At 43.6% G+C, this 21,813-nt stretch overlaps 1 protein-coding gene across 4 annotated transcripts in view; it reads right to left on the minus strand.

The window, feature by feature from the left end:
* TNFRSF11A (TNF receptor superfamily member 11a) overlaps positions 1-21,813 on the minus strand; it is a 257,143-nt gene that overhangs the window by 219,941 nt on the left and 15,389 nt on the right. For all 4 annotated transcript variants that reach the window (XR_007471697.1, XM_033424999.2, XM_033424998.2 and 1 more), the window contains exons 2-6: positions 10,684-10,765; positions 9,065-9,190; positions 5,115-5,258; positions 2,115-2,208; positions 857-948 (exon numbers count right to left, since the gene is read on the minus strand). Coding sequence is in view for 3 of the 4 variants with exons in the window: in XM_033424999.2 (XP_033280890.1) it covers positions 857-948; positions 2,115-2,208; positions 5,115-5,258; positions 9,065-9,190; positions 10,684-10,765 (538 nt within the window). In the remaining variant the exon portion in view is untranslated. The remainder of the gene's footprint in view (positions 1-856; positions 949-2,114; positions 2,209-5,114; positions 5,259-9,064; positions 9,191-10,683; positions 10,766-21,813) is intronic.

Below are 21,813 nucleotides of genomic sequence, written 5' to 3' on the forward strand. Positions count from 1 at the left end.
TGCATTGGCAGGAGGATTCTCAACCATTGCGCCACCAGGGAAGTCCTCTCCTTCTGTTTTTTTTAAGACAGTTTTTTATTCCCTCAGTTATTCTGAATGTCCTCTTAATGGTCTTTATAAATGCTGCTCTGACTGTGCAATTCCTTACCCAGAACGCTTTGATGTTCTCCCGTTTGCCAAAATGTCAAAGCTAAGGCCTTGATTTTCTTAGTCAATGTTCATCAACCCCATCGCTCTGTGGCCTAGGTTCTCTTGCCTCATTAGAAAGGTTTTCTTGCCACTTATGCCTCCTCCTGTGCTGTGATACCTGGACCCACCTTCACAGCATCTCGCTCACCTGGGTAAGCAGCTTCCGCCATTAACTGTCAACTTTCTGTCAATCATTGAAAACTGTACTTGAGATTGATTTGATCCACAGGATGTTCCAGAAATAATGATAACTATCTTCTAACAAGTTGTTAACTCTGGCTGGTGACCAAAATCTCCCATAGGTACCCTACTGTGACCACTGTGACCACCACCATCCTATCACATTTGGGCATTTTAATTTATGTTTGCACCTCAGTTTTCTTTCTTGTTTTGGCATATACGAATAAATTACTAGTTATCCATTCCTTTTTTTGGCACATACGAATAAATTACTAGTTATCCATTCCACAGTAGAAAATTATCAAATAAACAACATATCTGGAATTAAAATACTAATAAAAATGAAATACTGAGCTGACCATGGATAGGACGAGATGAAAAGGGAGAAATGGACGCCTCTGGATACAGCATGTAATTCTGGAGAAATCTAGAAGAGCTGACTAGACTGGGGCACATCTACCCAACCAACCTGCTCTATTCAACATACCATTTGGTGGTGTTGTAGGTGGAAGAGAACTACAAACCACATCTGATTTATCGGTCCCGTGAAGTGCTTCTGTCTCTCCAAGAATGGTACAGCTGTGAGGGGAAAGGTAGGTAAGTGCTTTGGTTTTATATTCTTATTAAAACTACAAAAGGTCCTATCCCTTTAGATTGCAAGCTCATTCAGGAGAGGAACCAGGTCTTTGTGGATGTTTGAATTGCCAGTGTCTAGCCACACATCATTAAGGTGGACAAAGCCAATAGTAACTACTGCCAGTGTTCTCTAAGAACCACTCTGAGAGCATGGTCCAAAAGAGAAAAGACTGGTGGCTTCAGTAAAGAAGATTCCAAATTCAATTACCATGGCTAAGTGATAAACTTTGGATGAATACCCTTTCGAAGCTGAAAACACAGAAAATCTTTTCAAAATAAAACTTGGATAAGTGGATCAGAAAATAAATATTTTACGAGAATTCATTTATTGGGAACTAAAAGAATCATGACATTGATTATGAGTATTCAACAACAAGCATGCCATGAAAGGACTCAGGAATTTCACTCTGGATATACTCACATAAGTGTGAGATAGTATATAGAAAAGATGATTCATTGCAAACTTAGTTACTACTCCAAAAGACTGCAAACCACTTAAATGACTATCAATAGAGAGCTTATTAAATAAATTATGGTACATCTCTATGATGACATACTATGTAGCTATAAAAAGCCACAAAGATCTAAGTGAACTAATATGGAATGAGCTTCCTTCAGGATATATTATGCGGGAAAAAAACCCCAAGTGTGTAAACATTTATTTAAACAGGAGGCTTCTATTTGCACATACACCACACACACACACACACACACACACACACACACACACACACACACACACATCTTTGTACAAGTAAACCAGTGATGCTGGGAAGCTGGGAAAAGTGGGACTGATAATAAGCATCGTTAAGTAATTTGCAACTAAATAAGGTTAGAAAAAGGGAAAAAGCAGCTGCAACTATAAGTCAAAGCTTCAGTCAAACTGAATCTAACAAGCAATACACAGCTCCTGTCACACACAGGGAGAAGATTGGCTGCACTGGTTTACGGCCCTCAGGCCCAATTGACAGACTTTTTCTGTTGTGAACCTGGCTTCCAGAGGAAGCCTCATCACACGGAATCAGTCTGTTTTCAAAACAGACGAGACAGCAGAGGCTGAGTTGGGTTTAAAATCAACAAACCCTCTGGGTTCCTTCGTTGTCACTTACTTGGTCCAGGGTTTGCACTTTTCTGTGGAGGAAGAGGCGTCGGAGAAGTAGCCTGCGAGGCAGGGCTCGCACACCGTGTCCTTGTTGAGCTGCACTGTCAAAAAGACCAACGGACAAAAGAACACAAGACAAACGAGGACACTTAGAGATCGGCCAGGAGGATGGTCCAGAGGACCAGAGATCAGAAGCGCCCCGCCTGTCTCTTGCCTCCCCATTCCTGCCCTCACCACCTGCGGCCGGTGGCTGAAGTCCTCACAGACTTCAGAGGGCCCGAGACCCCACAGCAGGTGACAGCACTGTGTCCAGAGGGGAACTGGCTCACTGTCAGGGCGCCAACGCCAGACCTGAATTAGATCTGAATTAGATCCAGCTCTCTGGTCCGGACCCTCTACCGGTCAAAGCCACCGTCCTGGTCACCGATCCTTTGTTTCCTGGCCAGGGAGCCTGCTATCTGTTTTGTTTTAATCAAGCACCTGTCTGTTCTCACCTGTCTCCCCTTTGGGGCTTACACCAGGCTTTGGGTACAGAGAATGGCAGCCCATTGACTGCTTTTAAAGGAAACTTCTTGTCTTGACCTTTTCTGATCAATACTCTCACCAGTCTAAGTATCGGAGTGTTGACAAAACAAAACAAAGAGAAAAGAAAAAAATGAACCAACCTACACTATAGGTCTCTTTCCCCTAAACCAAGGGTTGGTAGTAACAGTTTTCTATAAACAGCCATACAATAAATATCTTAGGCTCTGCAGGCCCTCCGGTCTCTGCAAATTACTTGTAGTGTGAAAGAAGTCACAGATAATGTGTTAAAAATAAATGGATGGGGCTGTGTCCCAATAACATCCTATTTACACAAACAAAAGTGGGGGGATGGATTTTGGACCCCTGCCTTAAGCCACAGCACTGAAAGCAGGAATTGATCCTGGTTAGTAAGCTGTCTTCACCTCTCTCATATTCCACATGAACTACATTATCAAAATAGGAAATGTCTCAGATTTCCTATGTCTATTACCTTTACTGCAACTGACACATGATGACCCTTTGGTAATTCCAGTAAAGAAGGACACTGGCTACCATGTGATATCATAATAAGCAACTGGCTTGTGCCAAAACCACAAATCACTCTTGAAATTAGTAGCACTTCTGTGGTTTATTTTCATGAATAAAACCCTAAAATAAGGAATTACATTTTCTTTGTCCAAAGTCAAGTGGGAAGTACATTCTTGATTTCTGCAATTGCCTCAATCAGTAGGGTACCCACCCCTTACTCTAGCAATTTGATTTGCCTTGAAATGATATCAACAAAGGTGCATGTAACATCTAGTCACTCGTATTAATTCAAACAGCTTTTCAAAAGACAAACACCCTCTGGAAGAGTAACCCTTAAAAACAAAGCGGCTTCCTAAAGGGGCTGCAAGGCACGAAGAGCTTGAAGGGACACGACTTTCACGTCTGCTCTTTGTAACACTGACCTGCTGGGGGCATCCTGCACATTCTCCTTTCTCTTTTTTCCTTCCACAATCACACTCCCACGTTATAAAAGAAGGCACACTTCATACCTTCTCCAAATCCTACCACAGCTTCTGAGATGCCAAACAAAGCAACAAGTCAAAATACTGGTGATGGAAAAAAGCTCCTGCATTCAGAGCACCTCATTACAGCTTCTGTCTTTCCCTATTAAGGGCAAGGGTGTGACAACAGATATGGGGTGTTTGGGATCAGGTTCAGTTGTTCTGAGTTCAAATATACTGCAAGGCAGGGGTAAAATTTTCAGTCATCCACGTCACCCCCTCTACCCTCCACCTATTGCTGAAGAATGCACCATTTCCAAAGGAGCAAAGCAGAGAGGACATTGACCAGAAAAAAAAAAAAAAAAAAAAAGCAGAAAGGGACCAGCACCTTTATTTATTTATTTTTTTTACCAGCACCTTTTTTCATGCAGCTAACAAACTTTTGGAAAGGCTCTGGGTCTTGCCTATATCTCAGAACCAGAATTCAGAAGGGAGCAGGCTGTCATAGGGAGATTTATTTTAGTAATTAAAAAATCGTCAGACTTCTTCCCACGAGAAAGCCTGTCTGGTTTAATTGAAGGACTGACTGTGTCAGACTCTGTGATGGACATTTTCCTCCATACGAAATGAAATGAATAATATTTTTTTAATTCTCCCAACCCTGTGTTTCACTTTTATAATTATAATATAGCAAAATATAATATATTCAGCTTTTGGACCAACTGTGTATAATAATAACAACTGCAGTAACAACTCAGTCCAGAAGAAATGTTTTTACGCTTAGAACCCTGAGTCACAAGAAATTTTTAAAAATTAAAATTTCAAATAGGTGCATTTTTTTTTCATGTGAAAGAGTATGAAAAGGTGATTAGCATAAACGCCCCCCCCCCAGCCTAAAAATACATTAGGATAAAACTCTGTGGGGAAGGTGAAATGGATACAAATCAAAGGAGAGAAAAGAACTATATAAAATTTCCAACAGGTAAAGACGATCAGTGCATTTTTAAATGGATGATGATGGCTATTCAGTTGCTATCCCATGTTTTGATTCCGCTGAATATTTTAGAAAGTGTAACTTACTGCTGTTCCAATTCCCTGCAAACTAAGTCCTTAAGCGACTTTTTCAATTTGTAATAAAAATGTTTAGCTATTTAAAATTTTGGCAGGAGGTGCACGGCTTTTCAAAATTCTCCTAAGAGGGTGCACATGTTTTAAAAAAGGTTTGGGGACCCCTGCATGATCCGGTTCCCCCCTTAGTGGGCATGGGAAGGTTCGAAAGGAGGAGCCTTGAGAAGAGCGCGTGGGCCGAGCTCTCACATTCCCCCGGAGGCGCACAACCTGCAGTCCGTTCCCAGGGAACCCTCAGCCTCCTCCAGCGGCCCCTGGTCCCGAAGAGTGTCATGACTCAGGGAAGCCGTCTGAGAGGCCGCTTTGGCCGGGGGGTACTTGCACGGCTTTGGGAGCGCCGCCAGACGCGGGACCCCGGCTCGTACCCGGGAGCCGGGCGCCGAAGCCGGGCGCGCACTCGGCGTTGCGGCGGCAGCAGCGGCAGTCCTCGCTCCAGTGGTACCCGGCGGTGCAGGCGCAGCGCCGCGGAGCCGTCCGGTTGCCGGGCTCCACGGCCACCAGGGCCTTGCCTGCGGGAGAGAAAGACAGGGCGGCGAGGCAGCGGGAGCAAGGGCGGATACACACCTTCCACCTCGTGCCACTCGCTCTCCAGCACCACCAGCCCCAAACCACCCAGACCCCCCCGGACGCAGCGCACGGATGAATCACTCAGGACTCCGGGATTCAGGAACTCCCAAGTTCCCCCTCACACTTCCTGTGCTGGCAGTAAAACACCCCAGAAGGTTTTGTTGTTTTTTTTTTTTTCTCTCTCTCTCTCAATAATTAAGAGTCTTGTGGTTTTTGAAAAGTCAGTTTTCATGTTGGTAGGAAGATTAAGGCCTGGGGAGTTTCTGATCATTGACTACTTTGACGAATGCAAAATAATCGACTTCACAGCTTCTTGAGTTTTAGTAAATTCCAATGTAATAAACATTCTTAACACCAATGCTAGATCAGACCTAAGAGAACTGGGTTTCTGGAGACTGGGGATTCATCTTGGGATCCCGCAGGACTGCAGGATTATTCAGAGTCCTGAAAACAGGCGTCACTGTGGGATTAGATACGGGCAAAGTAAGGAGGTTGGGCCTGGTGACAAACTTGGAAATTAATCTCTCCCCCAAAACTTAGGATAACACGTTAGTTGTCTCTTTTCTCACAACACATAGCAAAGCGCTCTTCTCTTCTCCTTATCTCAAACCTCCTGGCTCTTTCCAGTTTTTGTGGAATAGAGATAAATGCTCACACACAGTCGACCCTCATTATTCGCTGGTTCATGTTGGCAATTTCGCCTACTAGTTAAAACTTAATCGTAACCCCCAAATCAATAACTCCTGGTGCTTTTGCAGTTATCCTCCAACACATGCAGAACAGCGAAAATTTTGAGTCACCGGCTGGACGTGGATGTCCCCAGCCAAGGGCAAACGGGGTGACACTGCCTTCTAGTTTTAGCTGTCACACTGGAAATCAGAGTCCTTTTTGAGGTCTATTTAGTGTCCTATTTTTGGCATTTTTGTGTTTTTTATTGGTGAGTTCACTGTTTAAAATGGCCCCCAAGCATAGGGCTGAAGTGCTGTCGAGTGTTTCTAAGTCCAAGAAGGCCATGATGTGTCTTCTGGAGAAAGTCCATGCATTAGATAAACTTTGTTCAAGGCTGTTTATTGTGAGTTCATTGTTAATGAATCAAAATATTTCTTAAATAAGGTGTCTTTAAACAGAAACACATACAAAATGAGGTTATGTTCACCCACCCAGGAGTGGTGGTTCAGTATTTGCTAGCTCAGTGTTTGTGGTGACTTTATAGAACATAACTACCATGAATAACAAGAATTACCTGCACACACACATGCATACATGAAACAACACAATAACATTTATTTAAAACAGACTTCCTACTCCTCCTATACATCCCCATCTCACCTGGATTGTCCAAACAGCCCTTGTACTTTATATTTCTGAATACTAATCAGAGTTTGTTATGGACTGATGTTTGTGTCCTCTCAAAATTCATATGTTGAAATCCTAACCCCCCCCACCACAGTGTGATGATATTAGGAGGTGGGGGCTTTGGGAGGTGATTAGGTCACGAGGGTGGAGCCCCCATGAATGGGATTAGTGTCCTTATAATAAGAGACGGCACAAAGCTTGCTTCCGCTCTCTCTCTGTTCACCACCACGTGAGGACACAAGAAAGTGGCTGTCTTGAAACAAGGAATAGGGAACACACCAAGAGCCCCGCCATGCTGGCACCCTTATCCCAGACTTCCAGCCTACAGAACTCTTCTGTATATATATTTGTTGTTTAAGCCACTGAGTCTGTGGTATTCTGTTATAGCAGCCTGAACTGCCTAGGACAGAGTTCCAAGAGAAAACAAAGAAGCCAGAAACCTGTTCCCTCCTTCACTGTCTCAAGTTATAACCAGCAGGGAGGGAATGCTTCCTGTTCCCATTCTTTTCAGACCAGAGCTGGGTGAACCTGAGAAGTCTCCACTCCCTTCTGTGTCCACTCTCCAAGGCCCAGGTCAGCTCTGAAGCACCAAGACCAACTTGCATAAACATGGACATACTGTCTGGAACATACGAACAAGTGTCATTTTCCTTGGAAAATTTGAATTCCAGTATCCCACTCAAAAGTAAGTGCAAAAGTAAGGACTTCCCTGGTGGCGCAGTGGTTAAGAATCTGCCTGCCAATGCAGGGGACACAGGTTCGAGCCCTGGTCCAGGAAGATCCCACGTGCTGGGGAGCAACTAAGTCCGTGCGCCACAACTACTGAACCTGTCCTCTAGAGCCCGTGAGCCACAACTACTGAAGCCCATGCACCTAGAGCCCATGCTCCGCAACAAGAGAAGCCACCATAATGAGAAGCCCGCGAACCACAATGAAGAGTAGCCCCCGCTCGCCGCAGCTAGAGAAAGCTTGCATGAAGCAACGAAGACCCAACACAGCCAAAAATAAGTAAATAAAATAAATAAATTTATATATATATGTGTATATATATATATATATATAAGTGCATGTAAACCTGTGTGGTTATGAACAATTTTGACATATTTTAAAATATCTTAATGTGCTAGTTTTGGGGCTTTAATCAATTTTGGCAGTAGACAGAGTGAATCTTTCTTTCCAAGAGACAGCAATGAGTCAAGCTCATTACTAAGCAGTGGGAAAGAAAAAAGACTTGATCAGATGCTTCTGCTCAATGGAGTTTCCATGTTACCTTCTCTGGACAAAGTCTGCCAGCTGTTTCTAACACTTTAGAAAAATTACAATGTTTAGAAAAATGCTTATTTCCTAGTTCTGTCTACTGAAAAAACAAACAAACAAACCTATATACAAGGATCAATCCAGTAGCAATGAGTGCTTCCCAGCACCCAGACTGAAGTTGCTAAATAAGATGTTCTGCTGAAAGCAATGAGAAATCCTTGGAGAAATGGCTGATTCCACCTTTAGGGCAGGAAACGTCCAAGGTGAGGCTGGGAGCAAGAGAGCTCAGAAGGACACCGGGGTCCACATCGAAAGACTTGGGGGCCACCTGGGAGAGGTGAGATAATCCAAGCACCAGTAAAACTAGTAACCGCAATAGATTAAAACACCTCAAAGACGTAAGTGCATGAGTTCATAATATTCACACAATTCCTTTGGAGACAACTTGGTGATCAAGTCATTATTCTGAAAAGTGGTAAATAAAGTTACAAGCGTTCATTCTGCCCTTCCTGTATATACTGTACTTCAGGGTAACAACCCGCTGATGAGGGAAGTTTCTCTTTAGAAAGCATTCCAGCCAATAAAGGAAGAAGGGATGATGGAATTAGAACATCACCTTTCTGCAGCCCCCAATGAAAATGGATCTAGGCCATGATCATCAACAGCTGCTAATATCACTCAAAAGAGAGAGAAGCAGCTACTCTGTGAGTACTGACATCACCACATTATGCTCACCTTTGAAGGAGTTTTGTCAAAAACAAAGCAGAAAAACCCAGATTCTGATCAGCCTTCTAGATCTAATAACCCCTTTACAGGAAATATCGGAGATATGAATATTCAGATATATATATATATATATATATATATATATCTGAATCACTTTGCTGTATAGCTGTATAGCTGAAACTAACACAACACTGTAAATCAACTATACTTCAATAAAAACAAAACAAAACAAAACTATTCCAGAACAGAAGTTCTACATGAAGAATTTTAACACAATCCTTCTGGGATCCGAAGCACATCTTTCTGGGGTTCTGTGGTCAAAACTTCTTCCCATGGCCCCTAAAAGAAACAGTATTGCTGTATCTAAAAATATCATTTATCCACACAGCCCCTGACATGACTGACTCACCTGTATCACAAACTTTATGCAGCAAGCATTTATCTTCTTCATTCCAGGTGTCCAGGTATTCATCCGGGCCACAGGGCAGACAAACGCTTTCAGAGGTAGCAGTGCATTTGGAAGACAAGTACTTTCCTTAAATTAGAAGGGGAAACATGCACCAATCAAAAATACTTCCTCCCAAAAAAGCCAACAAATCAACAAAAATGCACCAATCTGGGAATTCCCTGGTGGTCCAGTGGTTAGGACTCGGTGCTTTCACTGCTGTGGGCCCAGGCTCAATCCCTGGTCAGGGAACTAAGATCCTGCAAGCCACGGAGTGTGGCCAAAAAACAAACAAACAAAAAAAACAAGCACGAATATACTGGACCCTTTACATGACCATGATCCCAGGACATCCCCCAAAGGTAGACTGATACATGAGATAAGACCACATCTCACAGCGACGGCTCCTCAGCCCTCCCGGCTGGCTCAGATAACCTCTCCTGGGTTTGCCGTGCCTGTGTTCACGGCAGTCTTTTAGGTCTTCTAAGTAAAAGATCACCCCTTCCACCGCAAACCTCTGCTGACTCAGGAAAAGAACTATGGTTTTCAAACTGGTGCCTACAGAACTTGAGGGGTTCCCTGGGGGCTAAGCAAGAGGAACTTCCTCTCACCTCTCCCCTCCCATCTTCAAAACCCCTCTACTGTCAACCTGGATAGTTAACTTCTTTTGTCCCAAGTATACTGTGGGCTCACAGTTAACTTAGTTTGATCAGAGAGTAATACACACACACATGCACGCATGAAAATCACTGGATCTTCATTTTACGAACCCAAAAAATATTTGTAGCGGAAATATCTAAAGGATCTTGTTATAAGGTAAGCACATTTTCCTCAAAGCTCTCCTCCTCTCCCCAGAACAGTGAGTGAGTGAGGACCCTCTGGACTTGGGGCTTCACTGAGGCCATAGAAACACTTGGGTCACCTTCTGGCAGAACAACTTTGGGGAAGTGGTGACCAGTCCACCTTCTACCCCTCAGCAGGTATTGTGGGGAGGAGTTATAACAGGGTTTCGGCAAGTTTTAGCAGTGATTCTAGGATAGATTACCACCCCCATCCTCTGCTAATTTCTGTGAAAATAATACCTTTTTTTTTTTTTTTTTTTGGCCACACCACATGGCTTGCAGGATCTTAGTTCTCCCACCAGGAATCAAACCTGGGCCCTTGGCAGTGAAAGTGCCGAGTCCTAACCACTGGACCGCCAGGGGATTTCACAAAATAATAGTTTTAAATAAGAGTTGTATCTCATATTTTGAGAGTTTGAATCACAAACTTCTAAAACAGAGTTTCAGAAACCATCTTGCCTTCTCAAGAAACAGCGTTTTGGAAAGCTGGTACTTAATTCATGTTCCAGCATGTACTTACAAGTACCAGTTTCTGAAATTGCTCTTGATTTTTAGGTGATTTCATCTACTGAGAGAAAAGTTTTTGTCCTCAGAGTGACAAACACCACTACCTGTCACCGCCATAAAAAGCCTACCCAATTTCTTTTTTTTGTCTGGCAGGATAGAAATGGTTCCTTAGATTTAAAAAAAGAACCCCACCCGCTTTTGGAGTACAACGACAGGAGGTTTAGAGGTACAAACCTGGTTCACATTTGTTACAGCATCGTCCAAGGCGCTCGTAATGCCTCTCGCTAGCACACAGAGAGGTGATCTGAAAAGTCACCTAAAGAGAAAGGAAGCATCAGGTAGAGATTAGGCACAAGTTCTTTCTAGAGAAAACAGAAAGTGAATTACTGACTCACATTTCTGAAAAGTATAAGAAATCACCGTAAACAGTCCTGAAACTGCTCTGCATAATACCACCCCCCTCCCAAAGATGTCGCTTTCCTATTCTAGCCCATTTCTCCCTAACAATGTACAAAACCAATGATTCTGGCACCCAAATCCATTTAAGCATTTAAAACAATTTCGGTCATGCTCATGGTAATAGGCCGGATGAAAGGGAAATTTACAAATGGTACACAGAAGGTTGAAAACCGCTTTACACAACCCACGTACGAAATTGGTCCCACTTCTGTGTCATCACATGGTGGACAGTTTGCTCAGTCCACTTTGGTCATAAGACTGTAGAAGGACAGAATGGGGCCCCTTAACATGTGTCTTATACCAGGGGAGGCCAACGGTGGTCTTACAAGCTAGCTCTGATTTTAAAAAGATGCTTAATACCGCTTACCTTTTAAAATTTTAAACATGCAGAGAATCTGAAAAAGTAGGACAGCAAGGGGTTACAGGAAGCCTTCTGGCTTACAGCCAGGAGCCCTGACCAACCGCCCGCTGGCTGAGGGATCCCCGACAAGCTGCTTCAGCTCTTTGAACCTTGTCTCCTTTCTGTATGATTCTAATACCAATACTAATTTCCAAGTCTGCTCATCTAAGCAGAACAAAACAAAAAGCCAAGTCCCTTATAATCACTCAGATTCTTATCAGTTTGCCACAGAAAAGCTCTTTTCTTTATCAGCTTTCTCAGCGTCAGAAAAAAAAAACCACACATTCCTGTTGACAGGCAGGCAGTGGAGCGATGAACTGAATGAAGAAGTGGAAGCACTGGGCTCAGCTGCACAGACTTCACACTGTGCGTACCAAGAGTCCTGCTGGGTCCCACGGATCCAAAGTTACAACCTTGCCCTCAAGGGACTTCCGCACATCAGGGTGTGTGCTATGATGGAGCCAGGTGGGTCCCTCCCTCAGCTGAAGGCCAGGGGAGGTGTCCCAAGGAGTGTGACAAGTGAGCACAGGCTCACAGGATAAAAAAGAACTCAGCCAGATGAGGAAAAAGGAACTGGCCCGTGGAAGTGGAGGGCAGGGCAAGGAAGCCGTCTTTGGCAGAGCATGAGATGTTCAAACAGGGATACTGAGGCCTGAAGTGGCATGTCGGGTGGGGCTGGCAGTGGAGACCATCAGCAGAGTCCCGGGAGACGAGACCAAGGACGGTCAGAGCAATCAGAGGGCTTCACCTGCCTATTCAAGAGCTTGGATGGGAGGTGTAGAAATAGTGTAGCTTGGAAGAAGCCGTGCATCCTCACAGTACCTCAGTTATGAAGGAAGTTTTCTAGAGAGAGCACCACACCCAGAAAAACCCAGGCTAGCTGAGTACGGTGTGCAGGATGCCCCAGTACGGACCTCTCCGACCTCCCCCAGGCCAGGTAAAGGGCTTCCAGGAGGGCTGGGGCCAGGGACAGTTACTCTGAGGCTGATGAGAATGTCAAATGTGCTTCTGGAGCCAGGTATGCCAGGAAGGTTGTATTCGGACTTGCTTCCGAGACCTGTCTAACACTCTCTGTGGACCCCTGATAACATGGATTGATGTTCCCCGAGCATTCACCACGTGACAGGGTCTGGTGGACAGTGCAGTGAGCCCACTGAACATTAGGAAGAATGATGTAACAGAAACCACCCCCCCTCTCCTTTCGGGTCTCTTTTTCTCTTTGTTTTTATAGGAATCTGTTTCTCTGCGCCTGGCACAGTAACAGAGGCAAAACGGCGAAGCTGAATTCGGTCAGTGCAACTTCTGTCTCACAAACAGGATCTGTCTGAGCCTGATGATATGTGAGCGCTCCTGCGATGCTGATGACAAAGGCAAACAAGAGAAACGTGTGGTGGGAGATAAAGGTCGATGGCTTCTGACCCATAAGAAAGCTGCAAGAGTCTCTGTAAGATGAGCACAGACTTTGTCTGTATTACACACACAGCTTCTCTTTAGGGGAATTTGGTAAAAGGACTCGCCCCAAGCAGCAGCTTAGAAGGTCTGTCAGGTGCTACAGGCTGTGCCCTGGGCTCCAAATCCTGGTACCTGGTGAGCATCATTGACCTGAATATGTGGACAATTTGTTTACACGTTTAGGAGAGTGGCAGTGATTCATTCAACCCATCCACCGTCTAACCCAGGAGCGTAATACCTCCTAGCAAAAATGGGGAAGCTACTGATTCCAGAGGTAACCAGATGTCTCAGCTCTTAAACAGATTTTCACAGATTATTCCTTAGAATCCATATCTGTCTCCTAAGCTTACTGTGACTTTACACCTGGACATGTCTTCTTTTTTTAAAATGGAGATATAATTCACATACCATGAAACTCACCCTTTCAAAGGGTGCGATTCAGTGTTTTGTTTTGTGTTTTTTTTGTATATACACAAAGTTGTGCAACCACCACTGCTAACTCCAGAACACCTTCATCACTCCAAAACTGATATGTCTGTTTGACACAGCTCTAGGATTACAGATCTTTTAAGTTGCATAAGCAATTCTGCTACTGGGAGAATTGGCTATGGTGAGGCAGAAAATTATGGAATTAATCTAATTTAAGGTATAGCTTAAACTGAACCCTACTTTACTCTTGAGTTACATCAGATACTTTGCAGTACACCTTCAAACCTTCAAAATGGCAATAAATATACAACTCAAAAGGCAACATACATACATAGATATGGTTACGGAAATGTGGTTTGTGGGTAAATAAAAAGAATCTGGAAAGCTCTCTGTAGGAGGCCTACACCTTCAGAAGGCAAGATGTGCCTTTGTTGTGTTTTTTCCTTCTCTTGTTCTGCCTCTCTGCTTCTAAGAAGCTCTCTGCTTCTTTTCCCCCACTGGCAGAGCTGTAGCTCTAGGATGACCTTCTTATTAGAGGATCTGCAGCTCCCCAGACTTCACATAGCATGTAAAGCTTGCCCTGTGCTGGTCTCACTCTGATCCTAAGCTCCACGTCCAAGAACCCTGTGGTTTGCTCTCTGCACTGCAGTCCCCGCATTTGTAACTATTAGGAAGTCCAGATCTTGGACACCCTGGCCTGTCACCTTTTGCTGATCCCCTGAGGACTTGTCCCTCCATGCTACAGGCCAGAAGGGCTCTACCTGCCTGCCTCCTGGATCCCAAGCTCCCACATCCAACCTTCTTGGGCTCGGTTTCCGGTTAGCCTGAGCTGGATCTCCTTGACACCAGCCTCCCTCTGTCTGGATAGCCTGCCAAATACATCCCCAGACTGGTGGTTTTTTGATGTGAATGAATGAATGCCCTTCAGTCCCTCCCAGTCTGACCCCTTCTTTTTCTTTTTTAACATGTTTATCGGAGTATAATTGCTTTACAATGGTGTGTTAGTTTCTGCTGTATAATAAAGTGAATCAGCTATACATATACACATATCCCCATATTCCCTCCCTCTTGCATCTCCCTCCCACCCTCCCTATCCCACCCCTCTAGGTGGTCACAAAGCACCTAGCTGAGCTGATCTCCCTGTGCTATGCGGCTGCTTCCCACTAGCTATCTATTTTACATTTGGTAGTGTACATATGTCCATGCCACTCTCTCACTTTGTCCCAGCTTACCCTTCCCCCTCCCCGTGTCCTCAAGTTCATTCTCTATGTTTGCATCTTTATTCCTGTCCTGCCCCTAGGTTCTTCAGAACCATTTTTTTTAAGATTCAATATATATATGTGTTAGCATATGGTATGACCCCTTCTTTTTCCTACAGATTCTAGCTCTGACATCTCCCATCTCAACAGCAGCTGGGAGAGCCTCCAGGCTGCTCAAGCCCCTCCTGGTCCTCTGGCCCTTCCCTCCCAACAGCTCAGAATTTGGGCCTGACTCTAGCCCCCAAGACCAAGCTCCCAACGGTTATGAGGTAGTAGCTCTTATTATTGGTAGCAATCCTAGTAAGGCAGTAATTTGATAAAAACATGTTCCTGCTTCAGTGTTCTGGAAGCAACCTCCCAGGGAATGGGGGGATTCAGCAGAAGGCTGCAGATTTTCAGTTCATCGGGTGATTTTGTCAACCACCTCCAGTCTCCTCTCTTTGCCCAAGACGTAGCAACAGAAGGCTTTTGGTAACCGAGTTGAGACGTACAAACTTTGAGTTACCTATGTTTTTGTCTAGTTTGCCTTCAGGATTGACTTGTTTCCCTCTAAAACAACAGAGCTTTGGAACCATCGTTGTTTTCATTAAGCAAGTAAAGCAGAACCACTTCTAAAATGTCTATCTATTGAATAAAGAATACAGTCACATACATTCAAAATCAGGTCTGTTGCAGCGCTTGTGTTTTGGGGAATACGATTTGATTCATGCATGGTACTTAGAAGTCTCGTAAAAAACCAGCCATGTCCTACGGACCACAGTTCTTAATCTATGAAATACAGAAGTAATGTTTGGCCCCCAGAGTTTACATCGACTAACTTCTGCTTTCTCACAGACTTCCCCTGAGTGTATAAGAAACACTATAGAGTCTGTTTATAGCAAATAGCCTTTACATCCCCAGCCTCTCCTTTCCCCCCATATAAATTCCTTGGAAAGTCTAAATAAAGGAGTTAAACTGGCAAGACAATACATCTGATTTATTGGCCATCTGTTGCCTCACTTTCTTGTGTGTTTTGTGTCATGTGTGTATTTGTTTCAGGGCATACGGGCTGGTATTTAATTTTAACGGCTGACAAACTCTTCTGGAATAAGCATGTCCACAGTCCGTGTGAGGCTTTGGGAGGCCGGAGGGAGATAATAAATTGTACATCAAAATCGTCTTTATAAAGCTCCGTGGATTTATTTCCCAGTGTAATGCCATGTTGGGTCTAACCCTGAGAAACCCCAAGCTGAAGAAACATTTCTGTGAGCTGAGCTGCAGAGACCGGAGGGTCTGGATTCAGAATCCTGCAGGGAAGGTTGACTTAAATATTTATTTTTCGTGCTGTTAATCAACCTAATTGTAGTGAAAGCCGTTATGAATACTAAAATTACTTTTCTGCTCTACTAAAAATTCATGCTGACACATAACAAAACAGAAAGAAGCTTGGCTCCTTCTGTCAAACCAAGGGGAAAAGAACCCAACCCAGACGAACAAATGAGGGATTTTCCATAGATTTCATTTTATAAAATATCACCCATGACTATACTTGAGAATTTGGCTGTAAATTAAGTAAAGGTGGTATCAAATCTCTGAATGTTACAGTCAACTGAAAGATGTGGTTTTTCTTAAGAGAGAAACTACTGGATGTGAAAATAACACCTAATAGTTCTGCTGCCCTTGAAAAAAATATCCTTAAAGAAAGTCACGGGGCTTCCCTGGTGGCGCAGTGGTTGAGAGTCCGCCTGCCGATGCAGGGGACACGGGTTCGTGCCCCGGTCTGGGAAGATCCCACATGCCGCGGAGCGGCTGGGCCCGTGAGCCATGGCCGCTGAGTCTGCGTGTCTGGAGCCTGTGCTCTGCAACGGGAGAGGCCACAGCAGTGAGAGGCCCGCGTACCGCAAAAAAAAAAAAAAAAGAAAGTCACGAATGAAAAGTGCTCTAATCCAGAATAGAATAGAAATCAATTACTAGTGACCTGTGTTCCCGAGAACACCAAGAAAGCGGCTTTACTATGAGGGTCTCACACCAGGAAATTGTTTCTATCTGAAGGCTTTTGTTTTTAGAAATAAATGAACAGCGAACAAACAAAAGGTCTCAGTCATAGGCCAGAGGAACCGACAAACAAATGCTGTTCCTTCTTGTCCATTTCTTTGAATGTCTCTGTTTTTAGCTGGCTGAGCAGTCAGGCCAGAGACGAGGTCTAAGTTTCTCCCCTCAAAACATTTCAGTTAGTGAATCCAAACACAGACCCTTTCAACCGAGATGTTCTACAGGACCTGCTCAGTTTGGTCCCTTTCTTAGCTCCTTTTCTCCAGAAGCTTCCAGTGGCCCTGCTCTATTTTATCTGGCTTTCTACTCTTGAACATGGCACAGTTATATGTCTGTTACTGCAAAGAAAGCATCCACTGTCATGCCTCTCGGTTAAAAGTTCAGAATTGGAAGTGGATATCGTAGAGGAATCATTTTGAGCTTGCACATCAGATAAGGCAGGTTTCCAGAGAAAACAGAAAAATGAAACACTAACTGAAGTAAAGTCTGACATGCCAGAATGGAGGGATTTAGCAGAGCAGAGGCCAGGGCCAGAAAGACACAGGGAGAAGGGAGCATGGTACCAGCGCGCTGGCAAAGACGGAAGAAGCTGCCTGGCCAGGTAGCTCCCCTGGTCGGTTAGGGCAGGGCAGACTTCAGGACAGGATTCTTCCAACCAGGGCAGCTCTTAGAGTTGAGCTTCCAGATTGGCCTGGATAGAAGAATGCCTGACATTTCTTTAATAAAACTGTCTACATTTCTACAATTTGAGGACAAGGGGGAAAAAAGTCAGTTCTAAGCCTCAGTCTATTCACCTGTAAAATGGGGCAAATAATTGCAACCATCCCACCGCAGTGAGGATGAGACGGTATAATTCATGGAAAATGATGTATCAATGGCAAGTGGCAATACTCAGGAAAAATGAAGGCTCTGCTTTTTCACTTTGAAGCGAAGGCCCTTTCTAGCAGGTAGCTGGGGGAATGAGGCGGGACGGGAATTACATCACTCACTCACTCAGCAGAGGGGCGCACACCTGGCTGGTGGTCGGTAGGGGGGATGCTACTGTAGGCACCTGGGCAGAATCGGTGAACACCAATTACTTTTATCAGATCGTTCCCTGGTGGGGGGCTGGAGGGAAAGGAGTGGGACAGAAAAAGGAAAGAGGGTGGAAAAGAGACCAGGGACTCGTAGAAAAATTCTGAAGGCCTGGCAATTTTCCTGAGCGTACCATCCCTGTTTAGTTTTAACATGGCTCTGATGACAAAAGCTGACGGCAGAGTGTTTCAGCTGGGCAATTGGAAAAACATGATTTTGGGTTTTTTTTTTTTTTGCTGCACCTCCAGGCTTGCGGGATCTTAATGCCCTGACTGGGAACAGAACTCGTGCCCCCTGCAGTGGAAGTGTGGAGTCCTAACCACTGCACCGCCAGGGAATTCCCAGAGAAACATGTTTTTAATCCAAAAGGCTTATTTTTTTTTAAAGCATGTCTGACTTCACATAAAGAAGTGCTTTCTCATGAGACTGAAATGGTGGCAGGTGGCCCGAGTCATGGTAGTGGCTTTCTGTCTGGAGCTTCAGTCGGTGATGGGGACGGAAGCCGGGCTGGGGAGGGAGCGAGCTTACTCAAAGCTTCTGCTGATAAAGTGTTTGCTAGATTCTGTCAGTGATTTCTGTCAACTGGGACAGAATCGAGCTATGACCAAATGCCCTTCTAGACATTTTCATTTTAGAAAAACTCAGAATTTCAAGAGAAAGAATTTCAAGCTTACAGGTTTACAGAGAAAACATCAGACTTGTTTTTCTTTTGCACAAACCAAAGCTTCACATTTCATACTTCAGAACATTACACAGGCACCTATGAAGATAGTATGTTATCAATTAAAGAGATAAAATTAAGGAGCAGCTTTTGGGGATCTCCTGTGAACCCCAGCAGATCACCCCACGCACTCCCTGGAGAACACTGAACTGTGGAACATGTTAAGAGTGTGAAGACCCCACGTTTTGCGAGCCAGGTATGTGGTCCAAGTCATGATGGAAGTGGATACAGAGAATCAGAGGGTTTAAATAGAAAACTCCCTGAGTGTCCAAAATACTACAATTCACTTTACAGAAATATATTTTACACACAGCTTTTTTTTTTTTTTACATCTTTATTGGGGTATAATTGCTTTACAATGGTGTGTTACTTTCTGCTTTATAACAAAGTGAATCAGTTATACGTATACATATGTTCCCATATCTCTTCCCTCTTGCACCTCCCTCCCTCCCACCCTCCCTGTCCCACACCTCTAGGTGGTCACAAAGCACAGAGCTGATCTCCCTGTGCTATGCGGCTGCTTCCCACTAGCTATCTATTTTACGTTTGGTAGTGTATATATGTCCATGCCACTCTCTCACTTTGTCACAGCTTACCCTTCCCCCTCCCCATATCCTCAAGTCCATTCCCTAGTGGGTCTGTGTCTTTATTCCCGTCTTACCCCTAGGTTCTTCATGACATTTTTTTTTCTTAAATTCCATATATATGTGTTAGCATACAGTATTTGTCTTTCTCTTTCTGACTTACTTCACTCTGTATGACAGACTCTAGGTCCATCCACCTCATTACAAATAGCTCAATTTCATTTCTTTTTATGGCTGAGTAATATTCCATTGTATATATGTGCCACATCTTCTTTATCCATTCATCCAATCATGGACACTTAGGTTGTTTCCATCACCGGGCTATTGTAAATAGAGCTGCAATGAACATTTTGGTACATGACTCTTTTTGAATTATGGTTTTCTCAGGGTACATGCCCAGTAATGTAATGGGATTGCTGGGTCATATGGTAATTCTATTTGTAGTTTTTTAAGGAAACTCCATATGTTCTCCATAGTGGCTGTACCAATTCACATTCCCACCAGCAATGCAAGAGTGTTCCCTTTTCTCCACACCCTCTCCAGCATTTATTGTTTCTAGATTTTTTGATGATGGCCATTCTGACTGGTGTGAGATGATATCTCATTGTAGTTTTGATTTGCATTTCTCTAATGATTAATGATGTTCAGCATTCTTTCATGTGTTTGTTGGCAGTCTGTATATCTTCTTTGGAGAAATGTCTGTATAGATCTTCTGCCCATTTTTGGATTGGGTTGTTTGTTTTTTTGTTATTGAGCTGCATGAGCTGCTTATAAATTTTGGAGATTAATCCTTTGTCAGTTGCTTCATTTGCAAATATTTTCTCCTGTTCTGAGGGTTGTCTTTATATCTTGTTTATGGCTTCCTTTGCTGTGCAAAAGCTTTGAAGTTTCATTAGGTCCCATTTGTTTATTTTTGTTTTCATTTCCATTTCTCTAGGAGGTGGGTCAAAAAGGATCTTGCTGTGATTTATCTCATAGAGTGTTCTGCCTATGTTTTCCTCTAAGAGTTTGATAGTTTCTGGCCTTACATTCAGGTCTTTAATCCATTTTGAGCTTATTTTTGTGTATGGTGTTAGGGATTGTTCTAATCTCATACTTTCACATGTACCTGTCCAGTTTTCCCAGCATCACTTATTGAAGAGGCTGTCCTTTCTCCACTGTACATTCCTGCCTCCTTTATCAAAGATAAGGTGACCATATGTGTGTGGGTTTATCTCTGGGCTTTCTATCCTGTTCCACTGATCTTTCTGTTTTTGTGCCAGTACCATACTGTCTTGATTACTGTAGCTTTGTAGTATAGTCTGAAGTCAGGGAGCCTGATTCCTCCACCTCTGTTTTTCTTTCTCAAGATTGCTTTGGCTATTCGGGGTCTTTTGTGTTTCCATACAAATTGTGAAATTTTTTGTTCTAGTTCTGTGAAAAATGCCATTGGTAGTTTCATAGGGATTGCATTGAATCTGCAGATTGCTTTGGGTAGTAGAGTCATTTTCACAATGTTGATTCTTCCAATCCAAGAACATAGTGTATCTCTCCATCTATTTGTATCATCTTTAATTTCTTTCATCAGTGTCTTATGATTTTCTGCATACAGGTCTTTTGTCTCCTTAGGTAGGTTTATTCCTAGATATTTTATTCTTTTTGTTGCAATGGTAAATAGGAGTGTTTTCTTGATTTTGCTTTCAGATTTTTCATCATTAGTGTACAGGAATGCCAGAGATTTCTGTGCATTGATTTTGTATCCTGCTACTTTACCAAATTCATTGATTAGCTCTAGTAGTTTTCTGGTAGCATCTTTGGGATTCTCTATGTATAGTATCATGTCATCTGCAAACAGTGACAGCTTTACTTCTTCTTTTCCAATTTGGATTCCTTTTATTTCCTTTTCTTCTCTGATTGCTGTGGCTAAAACTTCCAAAACTATGTTGAATAAGAGTGGTGAGAGTGGGCAACCTTGTCTTGTTCCTGATCTTAGTGGAAATGCTTTCAGTTTTTCACCATTGAGATGACAAAATTCAACACCCATTTATGATAAAAACCCTGCAGAAAGTAGGCATAGAGGGAACTTTCCTCAACATAATAAAGGCCATATATCACAAATACACACAGCTCTTGAAAAAAAAATTCTGCTGCTGAAAGTGAGGCTCAGGACTTCCCTGGTGGTGCAGTGGTTAAGAATCCGCCTGCCAATGCAGGAGACACGGGTTTGCGCCCTGGTCCAGGAAGATCCCACAGGCCGTGAAGCAACTAAGCCCGTGCGGCACAACTACTGAGCCTTTGCTCTAGATCCCAAGAGCCACAACTACGGAGCCCTCATGCCACAACTACTGAAGCCCGCATGCCTAGAGCCCGTGCTCCGCAACAAGAGAAGCCACCACAAGGAGTAGCCCATGCACCGCAATGAAGAGTAGCCCCTGCTCACCGCAACTAGAGAAACCCCGTGCGCAGCAACGAAGACCCAACGCGACCAAAAATAAATAATTTACATATAAAAAAAAGTGAGGCTCAACTGTTCTCTGATTGGTACAATATGAAAAGATGTGTCTGTTGGAGAAGAATGTGAAGAAAATCATGACCATCATGAATACTATTATAATAATTGACCTGCTACTAAGGGATTTGGGGCATTCTAAAATGCATTTTACGAATGTGTTTCCAGTGATAAAGAGTATTCAGAACTCCAACTCGAAGGTGTTCATCACAGCTGGTCAACTCCTGCTGGTCTCATTGAAAACCCACTAATATGAATCAACCCCCTCCCCACATACAGACCACTCCCCATGAAGGGGTTGTGAGTTGATTTCCTCACTATGCAGACACTAGAGTAAGGCCAGTCATTCCTTTGACTGAGTCATTTGCCTTATCTTGTAAGATGACTTTTCATTTGATTATGACCAGAAGACAAATTTTGGCCTGGTCTAGGGTTTAATAATACAAAGTACCAGTCTCTTAAAAAGC

The sequence above is a fragment of the Orcinus orca genome, chromosome 15 (assembly GCF_937001465.1).
Source record: "Orcinus orca chromosome 15, mOrcOrc1.1, whole genome shotgun sequence".
Classification (NCBI taxonomy): domain Eukaryota; kingdom Metazoa; phylum Chordata; class Mammalia; order Artiodactyla; family Delphinidae; genus Orcinus; species Orcinus orca.